The sequence below is a fragment of the Peromyscus eremicus genome, chromosome 10 (genome assembly GCF_949786415.1).
Source record: "Peromyscus eremicus chromosome 10, PerEre_H2_v1, whole genome shotgun sequence".
NCBI lineage: Eukaryota > Metazoa > Chordata > Mammalia > Rodentia > Cricetidae > Peromyscus > Peromyscus eremicus.
In genome coordinates this window covers 64,048,857-64,067,231 of record NC_081426.1, presented here as the reverse complement: position 1 = coordinate 64,067,231, position 18,375 = coordinate 64,048,857, and the positions used below count along the sequence as shown (strand labels likewise).

The following is an 18,375-nucleotide window of genomic DNA, read 5'->3' as shown; positions in this document are numbered from 1 at the left end:
CAGGATAAATGGTGGGATGACACACTGAACCCTACATAACATCTTTGTGACTGTTTGGCAATTAACTATCCCAATGTGAAAAGTTTATTTCTGAAATGACATTTTTCAGTAGTCTCTCTCTTAAAGTAGGAGTGGCCTTTTTTTTTTCTTTCTTTCCCCCCCCCCCAGATGTGGCTTTTTAATTATGGTATGCATGCTAATCATGTGAGAATTGTGGTAAAATGAGATTTTAATCACAGCTCCATAATTCCTAATACAGCCCAGGTGCTGCTGGTACCACTGATCATGCCAGGACATGGGTCACACTGCCAAGTTGGCAGGTTTGGAAACACATAACTGTATTGTCAAATGTGTTTAAATCATTTGTATGTGTAAAGGGGCTATTTCCACACAGCAGTATTCTTTACAGAATTATCTCCTAGGCGATTCTTTTGTTAGAAAAATCCTTAAACATTGGCCATAGAAACCTAGGTACTGTTAATAGCTTTCATTTCAGTGAAAAGATCATGTCTCAAACTGTAGCGTAGGGAGAACCGACCCTTTTCCCAAATCCATTAATTCCCCTCACCTCTGTGTGTGTATGTGTGTGTGTGTGTGTGTGTATGTGTGTGTGTGTGTGTGTGTGTGTGTGTGTGTGTGTGTGTACGTATACATCTGCATTGAGGAAGATAGAGTGTTGACCAAAACACAGCTGAGCATCCATACTACTGCACCACTTCGTATCACTTGAGCATCTAGTGTTTGTCAAAGTGTAGTACGTCGTTCAGCATCTACTAACTTCTACAGCGGTGGTTCTCAACCTCCCTAGTGCTGTGACCCTTTAATACAGCTCCTCATGTTGTGGTCACCCCCAACCATAAAATTATTTTTGTTGCTACTTCATCACTGTAATTCTGCTACTGCTACCCTCTGTGCAAGAATCATTCAACTTTCAAAGGGGTCATGACCCACAGGTCGAGAACCATCATGCCAAAGGAACAAGAATGCAGCATAAAGTTCAGTGGGGTGAGTTAATTACCCAGTACTTAAACCTGGCACTTTCTTGAAAGAATTATTAGGGACTTAAGGAGCTGGGAACAAAGCAACAGGTAGTTTTTGTAGAAATCGCACACTCACCGTTTTCTTCATGGCAGTAGTCAAATCCTGCCACACTACACCTTCGAAAAACCATCTTATTCTCAGTGAGGGTTCCTGTCTTATCAGAAAAGAGGTACTGGATCTGCCCAAGATCCTCAGTGATGTTCAGAGCTCGGCACTGAATGGTAGAATCCATTTTCTCATTGTAGAAATCTACATCACTTTGAATAAAATAGATCTGTCCAAGCTTCACGATTTCAATGGACACATAGAGAGAAATGGGAATCAAGACCTAATAAAGTACAAACAATTTAAAAAGGTTAAAGTCAGTGCAAAAAGGTGAAGACAGCTAGACAATGCGCAAAGATAGAGAAGTTCTCTGTTGACTCCGGCAGAAATTACCTGCAACAAGATGATCATGGTCCAGAACACATAGAATCCTGTCAACACAGGTGATATGACTCGTCCATCTGGCTCAGGGATGTTAAAGAAGACCATGTTTTCATACCTGCTCAGCCATATTCCATGACCTTTAAAAAGTACACAGACACAAAAGGATGCTACACAGACAGTATGTAAATAGAGATCTACACCCCTCAAGAAAAACAGACGAGAGTATATGCTTTGAATACTAATTGTTTGTTCTTTAAAACAAGCTCAGACTCAAAGGGCTACACAGTCTCTCGTCCTTGACTCTCCCTCTTAATCTCTTCCCAGGTCCCTTCAGCATGGCGGCAAAGTGTAAGTGGATACACTTAACGTCTGTTTGTCAAGCTAAAGGCTAAGAAAAGAAAACAGGTGAGGAAAATTAACAAATAAAAATCTTCCTAAAACCAATAATTTGGGGAAAAAAAATGTATCGGATGACACTGACAAGATAATAACAGATAACTGAACTTTACCCACCAAGTGCACCAGTTAAACACATCACGACCAGAAGCAGGACACACCAGAGGACATCTGTATTTGCTCTTCTCTCCAGTTTGCTGCGCTTATACCGTGGTCCACTGTTGTTCAGCATCGCTTTGGTTTCATGACCTGCACGGAAAGCATAGTAGGTCTGAGAACGCATAAAGCAAGAGCAGGGGGCCAAACATCACAGTTAAAAAAATCCCTCCAGCTGACAATTTAATCAAATGTGGCGCATAACATCTTGCCAGTTTAATCGGCGGTTTAGGAAAACCAGGATCCGTGGTTAAGTTCATCAGGGCACAGTTTCCCTTCCGTAGGAAAGGGAACATGTTAACACAGAGGAAGCACAAAGGAAGGTAGGAAAAGGTAGGAAGAGAACAAACCTGCATAAACCACAATGCCCACAACAGCCTCTGTGTTTCTAATGGTGCATCCTCTGAGCAGTAAATTCTCTTTGCTGAGGCCCACCCGTTCCTTGTTGGAATGTTCCCTGTAAGAGAGGCAGTATATAGATTAATGTTTAAATGGCAAAGAGAGGGAGGTAAGAGAACAGTCTTTATCCTGGAAGGTTCTATACCCCGTGTGGGAAGTTGGACGGCTCAGAGGAGAAAGGCTTCAAGTCTCTGGCCCATTTGCTTTTGGTGTCGTGGTTAACCCGCTGCGGGTAAGAGAAAGCTTCAACGTCTCGAAGTTGTTAGCTGTCGCATTGCATTACTGCAAGAACTCAAAATGACTCTAAAGGGCCTGCTTTCCCAGGGCGCACTGCATTTGAGGACTTCATCGCTGGTGAGGGAGACAGTCTCGATTTAGAACAGTAGTAGTTCCGATTTGGCTGAAGTTAAGAATCCTGCTGGACACTGACAACTGGTGGCTGCTGAAGCCATTAGATGAAGGGCTGACGGGGAACTGTATAATCAAAGGCGAAGGCTGACAGCGCCAATCTGGTAATGGGACAGGGGACATCACAGGCCTCTGAGTTACGGGAAAGGAAGTGAGAGCCCCAGATTCTTCATCAGAGAATTGCAACCCGAAGTCTGTGGCTCTGAGGCTCTGTGACTCCTCTGGAATCATAAACAATATTTTGTATGGATGGATGCGTACATCTTAGAGACAGAATCTGATTCGCTCAACAGATTCTGAAAGTGCCTAGGGACAGTTGACAGATAAAAGGGCCAGAGAAACAGGTAAATTTGACTAGAAGGAGACAGTTGGCCAAACCCAAATATGGTAACTGCTTCCAGCCAAGATGGCCTCAACACAGGGAGGAGGCAATCCACTCAGCCGGAAGTGGGGTCCATGACCCCATTTCTTCGGATAGGAAAACTAGAAATTGATTAACTAAATGTAATGTGTAGAACGTACTTTGGTCCTGTTTTGAATAAGACAGTTGTTAGAAAACATTTTCTTTTCTCATCAGCTGGAAAAATTTGAACAAATTCCTGGTACTAAATGAGATTAAAGAATGGTTTTGATTCTCCTCAAATGTGATAATAGGCTTTGTATTTTTATTAATGTTCTTTTCTGCTCCAAGTATATGGTGACGTACTCTCAGTGAAGTGATGTGTCACAGGGCCGGGAAAGGAGGCAGGAAAGATGGTACCATGTTAGCACCACTGTGAAATGGCCAAGGCTGGGGTGGAACCTGGGTGCTCATCACACTTTTATTTCCACTTTCGCACATTTGGAAATGTGTGTAATAACCAGTTTCAAAGTTATTGAAGTAATTACTTGACTAAACTATGACAGCCATAAGAGTACAGGGCAAAAATCAGTGAAATATTTACAAAATCAAGCAGAAACCATCTTTCACACACTGTGAAAACGTCATCTTAATTTTACCATTAGATTCTGATGGTTGTCTAAGCAATTGTCATTAAGTCTATAAGCTGCTGTTGTTTCTTCCAAGTAAAATTTGTCAATAAACCTACTGCCCTGTCTCTCTGGAACTGCAAAGAAAATAAGTAAAAACCCTACAAAAGTTGCATTTTGTACAGAGAGAGGATAACAGTTGGCCATTTTACTCCCAGTTTTACAGACTTTGTTCTATTTGGGATCTGTGCAGAGATGTCAATTCAAGAGGCATCCGTGAACCTAACCTAACTCAACTCCTTGGGTTGGGTTGTGAGTGGGAGCTCACTCTTTAACTCAAGCTCACATCAAACCTAGACTGGCTTCAAACCTGTGACAACCTTCCTGTCACAGCCTCCAAAATGATGGGTTTACTGCTCTTTGGTTTTATAGATGAGGAAGGTAAATCTAAGCATTCACATTGACAAATGGCATCAACAAGTTCTTACTGATGCAACATTTGCTGCAGAATCCTTACAGGAAGAGTTTCAAAACATAAAAACATCATCTCTAAAGTTCTTTAGCTAAAATCAGTTTTTGTTCACTAGACTCCACATTTTCTTCATTCGTTCATGAGGGACGTTAGTTTTTCCTTGAATGTCTTGGTATGCTTTAGATGTCCAGGAAATGGGATCAGGACAATTTTCGTCTTTAAAAATAGGAGATTAGGTGGGAAATTTTCTCTAAGAATTATGGCTGACTTTTTTCTTATAAAAACAATGTTAATGAGTATTAGTTGGCTCAGAGTAATAAAAAAATCTAAGTGCTGGAAGCCAAGTTTGAGATTGGAAAAGACCCCAAATTACAGGTGTCTTTGCAAAGAGTTAAGGATGGCACTATAAGTGTTAAGTATGTATACTGCTATGGCTTCCCACACTCTTAAGGCAAGCTTCCAAATCAGCAACTCTTTCCAACCAGAATTGCACATCTGCTACTCTAATTCCCGCAAAGGGAACAGACCATCCTAGGATATCATTTATGTCTGCAGAAATATTTCCTTCCAAACTTTAAAGTCTCCTGGGTTTAATATGGAGCTCATGAAGGTGGGCATGGTGATACATGTCTGTTATCTCAAGAAGCTGAGATAGAAGAATAACAAATTCAAGGCAAGCCTGGCTTGCATAGTAAATTAAGGCCAGTATAAGCTATGCAGTCCTCAAAGATATTCTTATACCACTGGAAGAGGTGATAGGAATATTTTTAGAGGGTTTTATTGTTTAGATTGTTTCACTATACACGGAGAAGAGCATTTATTGAATTACTTAGGTATTCCACATTATCGATGGCCAAACTTGCAGTTTCTAATGATTTACACTGGATGTGAATACACACAACCATTTTTGAACTAAGTATAACTTCTTTCATGCCCACAAAGGTAAGTTACACATCACTCACAGAAAGCCTCGGAATCTGCTGAGGTCATTGTTGGGACTTTCACATTCTATCCTACTGGAAAACTTCTCAGGATCAACTTCAGAATCCTAAAAATATTTTGCCAACATCAAAAAAGAGAAAAAAATTCATGATTAAATCTTGGTATTTAAACATTGTATCATGTTGGTCAATTCTTAATACATACAGTAACTAAGGCATATTTTTTTTTTGCCTCCGAGTGTGTGTGTAAACCTCCTAGGATGAAGAAAATACAGTCATAATTATGGGATTCATAAGAGGAATTAGAATGACCTTAGAATGCTCATATGGCATCCATAGAAACAGGAGAGCTTTTTCAGATTAATCACATGATGCAAGTTACATGTGGAAGCACATGCACAGCTCTGCATCAGAGCTCCCACTCCTGGAGCAAACAGTGTCAATAAGGTGTAGAAAATACTTTGTTGTCGGTGCCCATAACCTGATGGTTTGCTAGATTCAGAGCACATGGAAATACCTGGGAGTACATAAGCCTTGGATCTCAGCCAAAGTTCATGAACAAAACTCCCAAGTAAGCAGGACATAAATATCTCACAAAATTCCCTAGTGGAGCAAGCAGACACTGTTATGAAACCAGTGGGGATGCGGGCAAGATGATGCTAAAAAATGAAGATGTGGCTTCATTAAGAATGAGTCACCAGCTCAGGCCTGGTGGCTCATGCCTGTAATTCCAGCACTTAGGAGGCTAAGGTAGGAGGTTTGCTATGGGTTTGTTATGAGTTTAAAGCCAGCTGGGGCTATTAGGTAGTGAAGTTCAGGCTGGCATGAGCTACAGAATATCTTCTGAGAGAGAGAGAGAGAGAGAGAGAGAGAGAGAGAGAGAGAGAGAGAGAGAGAGAGGAGATTGGCTTTTGCTGTTTGAGTATGTTTGAGTATATTTTTATGTCACTGTAGCAAATATGAAAAACATGAATTACATGATAATATGATTCAATTTGTTAATAATACCTACTGAATGTCTTTGATGTACTAGAATCTACATTATGTATGTTAACTCATTTCTTTTTCACAGTCCAAAGGTGCTGGTGCATTACAATCCGGCCTAAGGACAGCTAAGGGGACACAGAGGATCCGGGAAGTTGTCCAAGTTCTCAAAAGAAGCTGCACATTACAAAGGAAGTAGCTATGCTCATGCGGAACTGAACCCAAAGTGTGCCTGTTAGCCATCCGGCAGCAGCCTAACACACACTGAGTACTGTAATAGAATCCTAAGCTGTGCAAGATGTTGTCAGAATCATAGGAGCAGGGATGCTTATAAAATGACCCAGACAGAGAGCTCAGAGGCGGCTGAACCACAGAGGGATCTGCATGAAGATCCACAGATGGGAAGAAGAGGGGTCCAATATGAGAAGAAATTGTAAGGTCCTCGGAGGCAAAACACAGTTTTATTTATTTATTAGTACTTCAGGTTAAAAAAAAAAAAAAGACACTTAAAATTTCAAAGCCTTTACCTCAGGTGCTTCCAGACATAGAGAAAGGAAAATGATACTTAGCTATGAACGTGTTTTTCACATGAGTCAAACAATGATGCTAAGAAAGAGACATCATGTCCACGTCAATATGAGGAAGCTCAGCCATAATGTATTTGACTAACTTCACAAGACCATTACTTTATGAATAAAAGGCACAAATCAGCGGCAGAGCAAAAATTTATTTATTTCAATCTGTGTTCAGCCTAATTTCCCTTATTACAGAAGATGTACAGCCTAGAAGTTAGTGGCATGAGAAACCGAAAAAGTTTTTTTTTGTTGTTTGTTGTTTGTTTTTTTTTTAAGCTTTGGAATATAGGTAATCAGACATTTTAGGAACAATGGTGAACACAGAAAATGTAAAACCCTAAGAGTAAGAAAATGAAATCAGCAGGTGATTATTTCTATTGCGAGTGCACTCGGCTGGGTTCCCCTAATGCAGCGCCACACTGGCTGATTGTAGACCGAAGAGTGTGAACTTCAAAGTCATTTTTATCCCATTATCTATAAAACATAATATGCATCCCCTGATATCTGAAAATGGATTAAAGCCTTCTGTGATTCTATTTTGCCTGTGGTAAAAATTAAATTAAAAATCTCTTTATCTATCCTGTGAAAATGAGCCCAGCCCTTTCCTGAGGAAGAAGGAATGCCCACAACCCCAGCAGAGAAGACATTCTTTACCTGTTCTGCAAAGCCACGTACCACCTGTCTCTGCTTTAAATTACTCTCTCCGTCAAGGCCAGAAGTCTCAATGTGACAGATCCCATCAGGGTCTGTGGAGAAGAGCAAGACCATGTCTGCAGGGATGATCTCATTACAAGAGAGGCGAATAAAGTCCCCCACAGTGACATGTTTCCAGCAACAGTCAATGTACTTCTTTTCTTTCCTAAAATCGAACCAGGGGATAAAAAAAAAAAAAAAAAAAAAAAAAAAGACAAGAAAAGTAGTAAGACGAAACACAATTATTTCTTAAAATCTTAGTATGGAATTTACAACTTTTTGTGTAATGCTAACGGAGACACTACAGAATTGGTAAAGACAAAATTTCACTGAAGCTTCATTTGGAAAATGTAGTTATTAAGTCACTAAAAGGTTCTTTCTGCTCTTTCTTCCCACTGTGGAATTTCAAACCCTTCTGCTGTTGGAATACAAGTCTAGAACAGAATTACAATTAACATTACATGACTATGTTCATATGTAGAACAGTTCTTGCACGTGATTCTGAGATCAGGTATCAAGGACCTGGAGCAGCGACAAGACATGTTGTCTGGTCTTAGAGAGCCCTGTGACACACAGCTATGCTGGATAATTACGGAAAACCTAATGAAATGCAATACCCCCACACAACATTAAATAGTTGTTCTACCACATTACCACCTCTAATTGTCACTCAACAGAAACAAAAGCAGCCTTCCACATCCATGGACTCTGTATCTGAGCATTCCGGCAACTGCAATTCGAAAATTTTCGAAAAGAAAAACATGTACTAAACATGTACTGACTTTCCTTCCTGCTATCATTTCCTAAAGAAATGCATTTAACAACTATTGATGCCGCTTTTGCCTTGTATGAGTATTCTGAATACTCTAAAGATTAATTAAAGTGCACAGGCGAACATGCATAAGAGCTGATGCTGCAACATATCATATGAGGGACTTGGGCATCTCTACCCGTCTCCTGTGCTCCCCCACCCTCTTCCCAAACACTGACAGAGGAGTTTACTCCTGAGTCTGCAGCATCTGATCCCTTCCAGAAAGAATGGTAAAGTTTACCCCTTCTAAAAATATCATTTCCCATTCTATATTTTTATTTTTTAGTTAATGTTTGTATGCATGCACACTAGGCATTATGGCATATACATTGTGGTACACACTAACATTCAAGAGGCCAAGGTCTCAAAAATTAGTAAGTAAATAATTACAAAGTTATTTGTTTTCTATTATATTTATGGAGATAGAATTTGTATTCACTCCCTAGAATCCTGGGAGTTACTTATAATCTAAGTTTTATGACATATTAAAAGTCTTTATATCATCAAGTTAAATGGAAAGCTGCCCTAGATTACTTGAATATCTCTGCCATACAAATTACATCAGCTAGGTAAAGAAATGCTTAGTTTGAAGGGCTAAACAAATGTAAATAAGTAAATAGCTTTACAAGTGCCTAATGCACAATATCAAATCTAACTAGGAGAAATCTTTGATTATCTTAAGAATTTGTTAGTCTACAGAGAATGGCAAATCAATAATTTATTTTGGTATTTTTTTTCCCAAATAATCCCTAGTGTCTACATGTACTACTGAATTTTTCCATGGAGAGAAATAACAGAAAATTTAAAAAAATAGGTAGAGTTATACTTTTAAAGCTCAGTCCTATATGCCACACACACCTGGGAAAGGGATTTCTAGGTATTCTAGAAATTTTATTCTACAGAAAATGGAGTCACTAAAGTTCACACACAAAAGGTGTGTCTCTACTTCTGTATTCTCATTCCTGTAACAGAGTAGTGGACTATTGAGTGGCAGCCTAGTTAGTGGTTAGAACAGACAAGACACCAATGGAAAGTTACTGAACTAATTCAAAGGATGGATGAGAAGGCTCGGATAATAAGGTGGTAGCAGGAGAAATGAATAAAAGATTAAATGAAGACATAATTAGATAGCAGAGAGAGCCATTTCCTGACTTGTTCCATGTAAGCAACTTCAAGGATGACAGAATGGTTCCTAATTTGCATGATGAGGTGATAGACAATGCCATTCGCCGTGTTCCAGTTTTTGGAAGCAACTATTCCACGTGAGGTGAGACAGCAAATTCATCTTAAGAAGTTTTTATGTGACACGAATTAGGTAGTTGAGGTGTACAGCTAGTGTAAGATTCTTGTCCAGATGTTATGAGTAAAGACATGGATGTGGAAGTCTGTGGTCCATAAAGGGCAAGTGGCAACAGGCAAGGAAGGATACAAGCATCCTTGGGTGAAAAGTCTTTAAGAAGACAGGGAAGTGAAAGGGCATCCAAAAGGAAGTGATGTCATAAAAACCAAAGGAGAAGAAACTTTCAAAGAGGGAGTATTATTAGTCCAACTCTACAAAGGGTCCCTGTTTAATAATGACCAGCACACCTATAGCATTAGCTCATCAGGAGGTCTGATGACCTCCAAGAAGGGTGATCACATGAATTCTGTTGAGAGGGAGAATGAAGGAGTAACTGTTTGTGACATGTACAGGTCAGAAAATATACTTGACCACTGAGGGCATGTGTATTGTATCCACGATTTGTTTAAACTCTCCTATTGTGTGGGTAAATGGTCCTCCCAAAGCCCAGGGATTGAAGGTGCCCCCCAGTTCATGGTACTATTGGGAAGTGGTTTAGCATTTAATAGCTGGGTCCTCCTGGGAAGAAGGTATGTCATTTGGAGTGTGCACTTGAAGAGACTCTGGTCCTTTCTCTCTCTCTCTCTCTCTCTCTCTCTCTCTCTCTCTCTCTCTCTCTCTCTGCTTCCTGGCTGTCAAAAGGTGAGCAGTTTTCTCTGTCACATGAACCTGACATGACAAACTGCATCACCACAGGCCCAAAAGCAATGAGAGCAGACCATGGACAGAAACTTCCCAAATTGTAAGTCAGAAGAACCCTCCATCATTTTAAGATTATTCTATCAGGCATTTTATTATAATAACACAAGCCCAACCAATCTCTATATCTTTCCATGTTAATCACATAGAAGACACTCAAGTTTGTTTAATGACTGGATTTTATGACAACTCTAGTGTCGTGAAAACTTTATGAATAACTTCTATCTTAAAGACAATCTAAAGAAAGTCATGTCTTCTGTATTAGTTCATTCTAACTTAATTTGGCTAAGACAGGGCTTAAATGTTTAATTTCTACAGGAGTGTTTGTTATTTTTATATGATATTTACCCACAGAAATGGACTACTTTGTTATAGGCCAGATATTATAAAAGAAATTTTCAGCCTGGAAATGTCAACACTCTTCTTCCAAAAGTTTGCTCCATTTAATAGCCCCATGTTTTCATCCTAAATATTCTGAAAAATATTTTGTCATCCATTATCTTTTTAATATTCCATGGGCATTTAAATCAGCATATGTAAATCAACATGGTATGGCTTCATAGCCTATTTTTATTTCTTTTTATCTTTATTGCTCCAAAGACAATTTGGGGGAGAAAACATAATAAACATTATTTCTTCTATAGTTCTGAGCAAAAATAAATTGCCTAGAATATAGATAAAAAGGTATCAAGTTACCCAGGTTTCCTATAAACTGCAGTCATGGAGTGATAAAATGGGTATAAATGATTAGAATAATGCATTTCATCACTAAATGTATATGCAAATCATCTAAAAGGACCCCAGAGAAAAGGCTCTACCAGGTTTCCCATTGGGCAGTTAACATCTAGGAAACAGAGAAGCGCTATTACAAAGTCTCCTATGCTAATTAAATGACTTGCCCATGTGCCAAGAAACCCTCTTGGTAACTGCCATTAACCTGCCATCATAATGCTAGTGGCTAACCTTTACATAGCTCTTAAAATACACTCATCACTGTGTCTGCTGTGTTATCGTTATATTCGTGATGAAATAAATTGGACCTTTAGGTAGCTTATGTAATCTGCCCAAGGCTACAGAGCTACTAAGTGGGGGGAAATCAAAATGATAACATTTTTAGGAAAATACAGAAACCAAAGACACATTATTGACTGTAAACTAGTGGTAGAAGTCAACAAGCATTCACAATTAAAATAATCTATACACAAGATGCACACACACACATATATATGTATGTATATATGTATATATATATATATTACATACATATACACACATATAGTGCCCTCCCCTTTTGCTAAATTTAGTGTCACAAAATCTGGATTTTGTCACTATGATCATCTTCCAGCTGGTGTCCAAAGGTCAGTATGGTCTAGCATGCCACCTCTCTGTCTCTGGCATTTCCTAAGTCCTCTAGGGTTACTGAATGACTCATGTTCTGTGGCTTTCAACTGCAAATCAGAAACTTTTCCTCTAAAACTATTTTAGTATTTGGTGGCATGTATCAAGGCTTTTTGTTCCTTTGTTTGTTTCCTTCATAAATAGCATAAAAATTAGAAGAATTTGTTCACTGTTCAAGTAATCTCACATCATCTTACAATGATAAAAAATAATCTTTCCTTGTTTTTTTAAATAGGTCTGTAAATAAACGTTGTGAAAGGTACTGAAGAAGTCTAATTATGAACAGAATTCACAGTCTTTCAGGCTTTAGCTTGAATGCCACATCTTCAAACAAACTTGCCCTAAACTTTTTCTCTTTGATTCTCATAAGAGAATCTCTCTGATTCTCACAAGTTGCCCTGAGCCATGCTGTTTATTAAGTGTTCACTTACATCTAAAAAGAAACACTTAGGAGCTCATATCAAGAGGATCACGGTTCAAAACTCACTTTTCCTGAGTTCCCTCTGGGATACATGGACTTTCTCTTTACATACTGCAAATGAAGTTATGCAATAACTGAATTTACCTGAATAAACCCTCTCCAGTGGATGCCTCGGGAATGGCTGCAATAGGGTGCCTTGGGTTTTATGCACAAAAAGAATTCTATTCTGTTTTCACAACCCTTTCCTCCATAGATAACTGACTTCCCATATTCCATTCAACTTTTTATATCTACTCAAGTTTTTCTCTTTATCTTGATCCTCATCGTGGTTCTCAGACCCAGGCTGGTAACTATCTTGCCTCAGTCTCCCAAGTGCTGAGATTATAGGGGTATGTCACTGTACCCAGCTCTCAATCCAGTTCAAATCCGTTCAGTTCCCCAGTGACTGAGTCAGAAGTTTTGTTTTGTATTTTTTTTTTCAGGCCCATGATTGACAGTAGCTCTTGTTTCCCCTCTAAGATTTCAATTAAATAAATTGAAGGATTTTAAGAAGGGTTAATTAAAATCAATAATAACAACTAGGGGTGTAGCTCAGTGGTAGAACACTTGACTAATACGGAAAAGATTATGAAATCCTAGGTTCAATCCCTGGAACCAGGAGAGAAAAAAAACAAACAAACAAACAAAATAATAACAGCAGCACAAAAATGGTCCCGATCATACGTAAGGGCAGAAAGACTAACATGCTTATAAATGACACAGTATATCCTTAGGGACACACGCATCCCACTTACCTACTGTAAACTTTGGTTATTAAATTGTTGATCTGCTTGTCGATTTTGTACTTCCGGTAGTCTTCCAAGCCATCTTTTATTGCAATAATTGTGAGGACCACCACCAGCGGCAGCATCGTGATTTCCTTCTGGAAGGCTTCTACCAACGGCACCCAGTTCAGGACCACGAGGAACAGGAAATACAAATTGGCCGCCCTGTAAGCCAAGCACATCCAGGGAGGTTTGCACAAAACACTCCAAGAACTAAAATAAAGGAGGCAAGACTTGGGTTTCTTTTTCTTTTGCTTAAGTCAGTATTAGATGGTTTCATAGGTCACAGAACAGGGAATTAGCAGAATCTAACAAATATGAAGTATTTATATCTATCCAGGACATTTGGCTGGGATCATATTTGAATAAATATAAGATTTTTTTCACTAAATATGTAATAGTGAACATTTGAACGGGATAGTCTCAAGTTACATAACTTGTTGAAAAAAGGAAGTACTGTTTTCTCTTTTAAAGTTAAAAAAGAAAAACCCAGGCATTCTGAGTCAACACATTAGATTCAAACAAGGCTCAAATCTAAAGGCTCAAAGTGAGCAGGGACACCTGAGATTTACTCTCCTTGAGAGTTTCTGTTTCTTTTCACACTATTTAGAACCATAGTACCCAGGGAATTCTTCTGTCCCCCAAACTTTGCTATTTTATATATTCAGTTAAAAAAACAAAACAAAACAAAACAAAAAAAAACAAGAAATCTCAGTCCTGCATAACTATCAGGAATTTTCCTTTTCCCTTCGACCATGAAACTCCTTAAAAGCATTATCTATCCGAATGTCTCCTTTGTCATCGCCAATTTATTCTGTTTTGAAGTTTTCTTTTTTTAACTGTCTTTGTTAGCTCTGTGGCTTCAATTATTTCTATATGGGTCCCATCCAAGTCTACAGCTCAAGAGAGAACACTGTAAATTCTGAAGTTAATTTACTCATCAAATGTACAGTGATTACAGTCTACAGACATAAACACCCATAGCCCTCAAGGCCATTAACCTCACAAACTCACATCTGCACTTTAAACATAACCACTATTCAGTAAATGTACATAGAACCTATGAAGTACAAATTGTGAGGATCTCTGGACTCACACATCGGGCATTTCCAAAACAAGGAATTGAACAGCCCAGCTGCTTTTTGGTCCTGCCTTTCCTTTTCCTGGTAAGTTCTCCAGTCATCACAACATATCCATCTAAGACTCTTCTCTTCCCCTTATTTTCCCAAGGCTAGATTATAACGCATGTAATGGGCCATCCTTCCGTTCATTCCCATGCTATCATAAGCATGGGTCTCCCTGACAGCTCACCAGGGTATATGCAGCGGCATCCTAACTGTTACTTTTTCTTCAGTGTATTTCTAAGGCCTTTCTTTTGCTCACCCGACTGCCTCCGTACAGACACAAGCATGGTTTTCTCTTCTTCAGAACCATGCTGCTGTATGGAGTTTCAATTCTCTATTCTGACAGCAATACTCCTCTGGTGGGCTAGACCCATCTTTCCACTATTTCCTATTGCTCCCCTCCCTAGGCAGTATCATCTCCCAGGCTTCAAGCGAGGCTTCTATGCTGAGGTCTTTGTGCTTTCACTGATATTCCTTCCTCTCCATGAGATATGCTTTGCCCATTCCTGGGCAGAAGACACCCCACCCTCCATAGTCACATTAAGTGTCACATCCCCTTCTAGTGTTCCATAGACTAGTATGATTTCCCTTGAGGCTTCCACTCTGATTGACAGCACTTTGTAAACCCACTGTGCCCTCTCACTGTTTCTACACATACACAGATAACCTACAGAATCTATGGGGAAACTATCAAGTTATACCTGCATTCTCTTCCCTGGCCAAGATCTCAAGTAAGCTCCGATAAATGCCTGTTCAACTGAATTACATCACTGCCTCACTTAATACCATCTCATTACATTTGCTTAAGAGTCCCTTTATTTTTCCTGTTATCAAGTAAGAAAAAAATCTGCAATTAAAACACAACATGGTTTAATAGAAAGGACACTGAAGCAAGCCAGAGAAGGCCCAAGGCTATGGCATCCACTCTGCGGCTTGTTACTGGTGTGGCCTTGGCTGAGCCACAGATGATTTCCTATCTGAAGACAACAGATAACATCATCTTCTCTGATAAACAGAAGACATCCTTCCAACTGTTAAGAACCGTGTGAACCCTAGGCATCCTCACTCCAGCCCAGACTTGAATCTAAATTGCCTTGGATGAGCTTATGGAGCACATAGGACTATGATGAAAGTGGGTGGGTTGGTGGGCATTTCAGTAGAAGATGAGGAACAGTCTGAGGTTTTACTTTCTCTAAAAGTACCACAGTACCTGTGAAACTGCTCGAATAAGTTTCTTGGCACAAAATTCAGAAGTGTGTACTTGGTTGTCCGTATTCGGTTGTTCACGTAGGTTCCAGAAAACCTTTCATACTCGTCTCTGAAGCACTGAAGGTGAGGGATAACCACGCGGTGCTTTCCTGCCGGCTTGGGGGTCTGCGGGGACTTGCCCCCACAGACAAGCAGTGAGGAATAGTTGTATGGCCTCTCATCTTCATCCTGGGTTCTCCCACTCGTCAGCCGATGCCAGTGATGTCTGGCCCACTGAAGAAGCTCAGTCATGTCCAAGATGCAGGGAGACCCAGGCGGTGCAGGTGATCTAGCAAACAAAAACACACTTCCCATAAGCCTCTGTAGACCTGTAAAAGACAGTACGGTTTTCTATACCAGAAAAATACATGGCTTAGTGTTTTCCACTGGTAATTGCGGATGTACAGCTCATCATGGCTACTCCTTTTAACCCAACTTCTTGCTAAGGCATGCACCTTCCTCCTCATGAAAAGACAGCACCCACAGGCCTTCCCATAACTTGGAGTAACAACCTTGGCTTTAATGTATGCAAGTCTCTTTGCCTTTCTGGTCATCAGCTTTTTCCTTTTTGAAACTGGACTATGCATACATGTCAGGAAGTTGTCCTGAAGCTTAACTGAGGAGCACGCAAATGATCCAGCCTAAGGCCTAGTAGACAGTGAGACATCTACGTGGATCACAAACATGGCTACAAGTCCTTCCCACCTGTGTTCATAAAGAGGTGACTCTTTCTTTGCCTGATGAATATCTTTCTCTACAGTGGCCACATGCCTCAGTCTGGCTAAAGGAACAGTAGAAAACAAGACACAGCAGAAGTCTGGAAAGTGTGATCAGGGAAGGGGAGGGGAGGGAAGGGGAGGGGAGGGGAGGGGAGGGAAGGGGAGGGGAGAGGAGAGGAGAGGAGAGGAGAGGAGAGGAGAGGAGAGGAGAGGAGAGGAGAGGAGAGGAGAGGAGAGGAGAGGAGAGAGGAGAGGAGAGGAGAGAGGAGAGGAGAGGAGAGAGGAGAGGAGAGGAGAGGAAATAAAGACACTACATAGCGTACAGCATTCCCAGACCTGAACCCAAGTGCTTCAGCCCTCACTGGTCCTGGATGACATGACGGCACGCTCTGTGCCACGGGCACCTGGGGGGCGTTCAGAACCAGGGCTTGCAGTGAGACCGAGACAAAACGCAGGCGGGTGCTGCCAGAAACACCTCAGGTGTATCGCACAGTTCATTTCGGTTTGGATCATTCATGTTCACACACATTTTATCATTACCAGTCTGGTGTTTTCAAGACACGTATTCATTTACACCACCACACACGGAGTGGCAAGCCACGGTTTAACTAGCTGTGATCTAGAAGTCACAAATCAGCTGAGTCTAATCGGGCATCGGGCTGCCAACGAGCACGTTCTTGTAGTTTCTTTATAAGAACACAGAGAATCAGCCTTTTAACATAGAGATAACGCATTAATAATTGGCTTCTCCTAAACGGAAAAGTAGCAGAATACTAGCACACGTTTTTGTCAGAAGTTTTTCATTATGGCCCCTTGACTCCAGCCCTCTGTTTCTTAGTTCATCCATTTTAGCTAAAGTTGTAATAAGCAGTTTGCTCACCCTTTGTTACTCTAATTGACATATGATGGTTGTACATATATACAGAGTATGGTATGATATTTTAATATAGTTTACAATAATTAAATCAGGCTTAATTAACATACCTAGCACCCCCTGCACATATCGTTTCTTTGTGATAAGAACATTCGAAGTGCTTTCTTCTAGCTATTTTGAAACACTGAATACAGTATGGTAACCATATTTACCTCACTGTACAATAGAATATCAGAACGTATTTCTCCTATCTAACTCTAACTTGGCATCTCTTCAGCAATCTCTCCCTTTTTCTTCCTTTTCCCTAGCCCCTCTGCCTCCTGACAGCCTTCTACTCTATTTATGAAACCAATTCTATATTTCACACCTTTCACCAGCCTCACCACATCTTGACACATCAAAATCCTCCTGCTGTGTTGACGTAGGCTCACATATTAACCACTGTATTTGTCAGCCATCTGACCTACAGGAGCCATCTCTCCACCTCAGTGTGTTAAAGAGAAAGTAGATGCCACATAGATCACGGGACACATGGTAGATGAAAACTTGACCTTCTCATCCACACTTTCACTGTCTGCCATCTCCTTGGCCATCCTTGAGCAGAGGCTCACTGAGGTGAGTTACAAACTCTAAGTGCTTCTCCTAGAGTATAATTTGATGTGCTTGAGTCTGAGTACATACTCTGTTCATTGTACCTGCAATACCTGGGAAGTAGCCAACACTGAATATTCACACCAATGTCGCAAAAGACAAGTGTGACAAGAAATGACCTCTATGCCACCCAAACTCACCCCGAAACATTCTCTCCTAAGCTCATTTCAACCATGTTTGTGAACCGGCTGCGTTCTACTTGTTCTGTTTCCCAAGCTCCCATGATAAGAATGCTCCAGGGCCTGGTTAATCAGGCTGCCAGGTCTCCTCCCAGGAGACTCTGGTCTCGGGGACCTATACTGGAGTCCATGCATGTGTAATTTTATTAGCACCCCAATGACTTATCAGTAAGGCTGGGAGCCTAGAATAACCTCTGTACTCCTGCAAATCCTGTTCTCTCTTACCAGAGGGCTGGCCAAACAAAATATTCACCACACTAGCCCCTACTGAACTGCTGACCTGTTTTTAGCTTGACTGTGCAATGGGAGAGACTAGGAAGAGTTCACACAGGCAGAATGGCAGGGCATTCCCTATTCTGCTCCCACTTACAACCCTAAGCATGGCTCTTTGTACTTGGCAGTGTGTTGCAAATGGCTTCCTTTTTCAGTAAGGAACTTAAGCAATTGCCCTCCATGTGTCTGTTTCGGGCTTGGCCAAAGCTAGATGATCAACAAATATCTGTTGATCATTGCACTTTTATAGAAAAGTGGTGATACTGGAAAAGTAGACACAAATTCAGTACCGCTGTCTTCCTCTTAGAAGCAGGAATGAAAGTTTGAGGAATCAAAGGTTATCAGTGTTGGC

General features: G+C 40.4%; 1 protein-coding gene across 1 annotated transcript in view; it reads right to left on the bottom strand.

Annotated features, from left to right (window-relative positions):
- Atp10d (ATPase phospholipid transporting 10D (putative)) overlaps window positions 1-15,612 on the bottom strand; it is a 63,700-nt gene extending 48,088 nt beyond the window's left edge. The window contains exons 1-8 of the mRNA XM_059275963.1: window positions 15,290-15,612; window positions 12,926-13,120; window positions 7,425-7,629; window positions 5,233-5,318; window positions 2,373-2,479; window positions 1,984-2,115; window positions 1,480-1,607; window positions 1,117-1,369 (exon numbers count right to left, since the gene is read on the bottom strand). Of these exons, the coding sequence (XP_059131946.1) occupies window positions 1,117-1,369; window positions 1,480-1,607; window positions 1,984-2,115; window positions 2,373-2,479; window positions 5,233-5,318; window positions 7,425-7,629; window positions 12,926-13,120; window positions 15,290-15,579 (1,396 nt within the window). The 5' untranslated portion in view covers window positions 15,580-15,612. The remainder of the gene's footprint in view (window positions 1-1,116; window positions 1,370-1,479; window positions 1,608-1,983; window positions 2,116-2,372; window positions 2,480-5,232; window positions 5,319-7,424; window positions 7,630-12,925; window positions 13,121-15,289) is intronic.
- Between the last annotated feature and the right edge of the window lie 2,763 nt (window positions 15,613-18,375).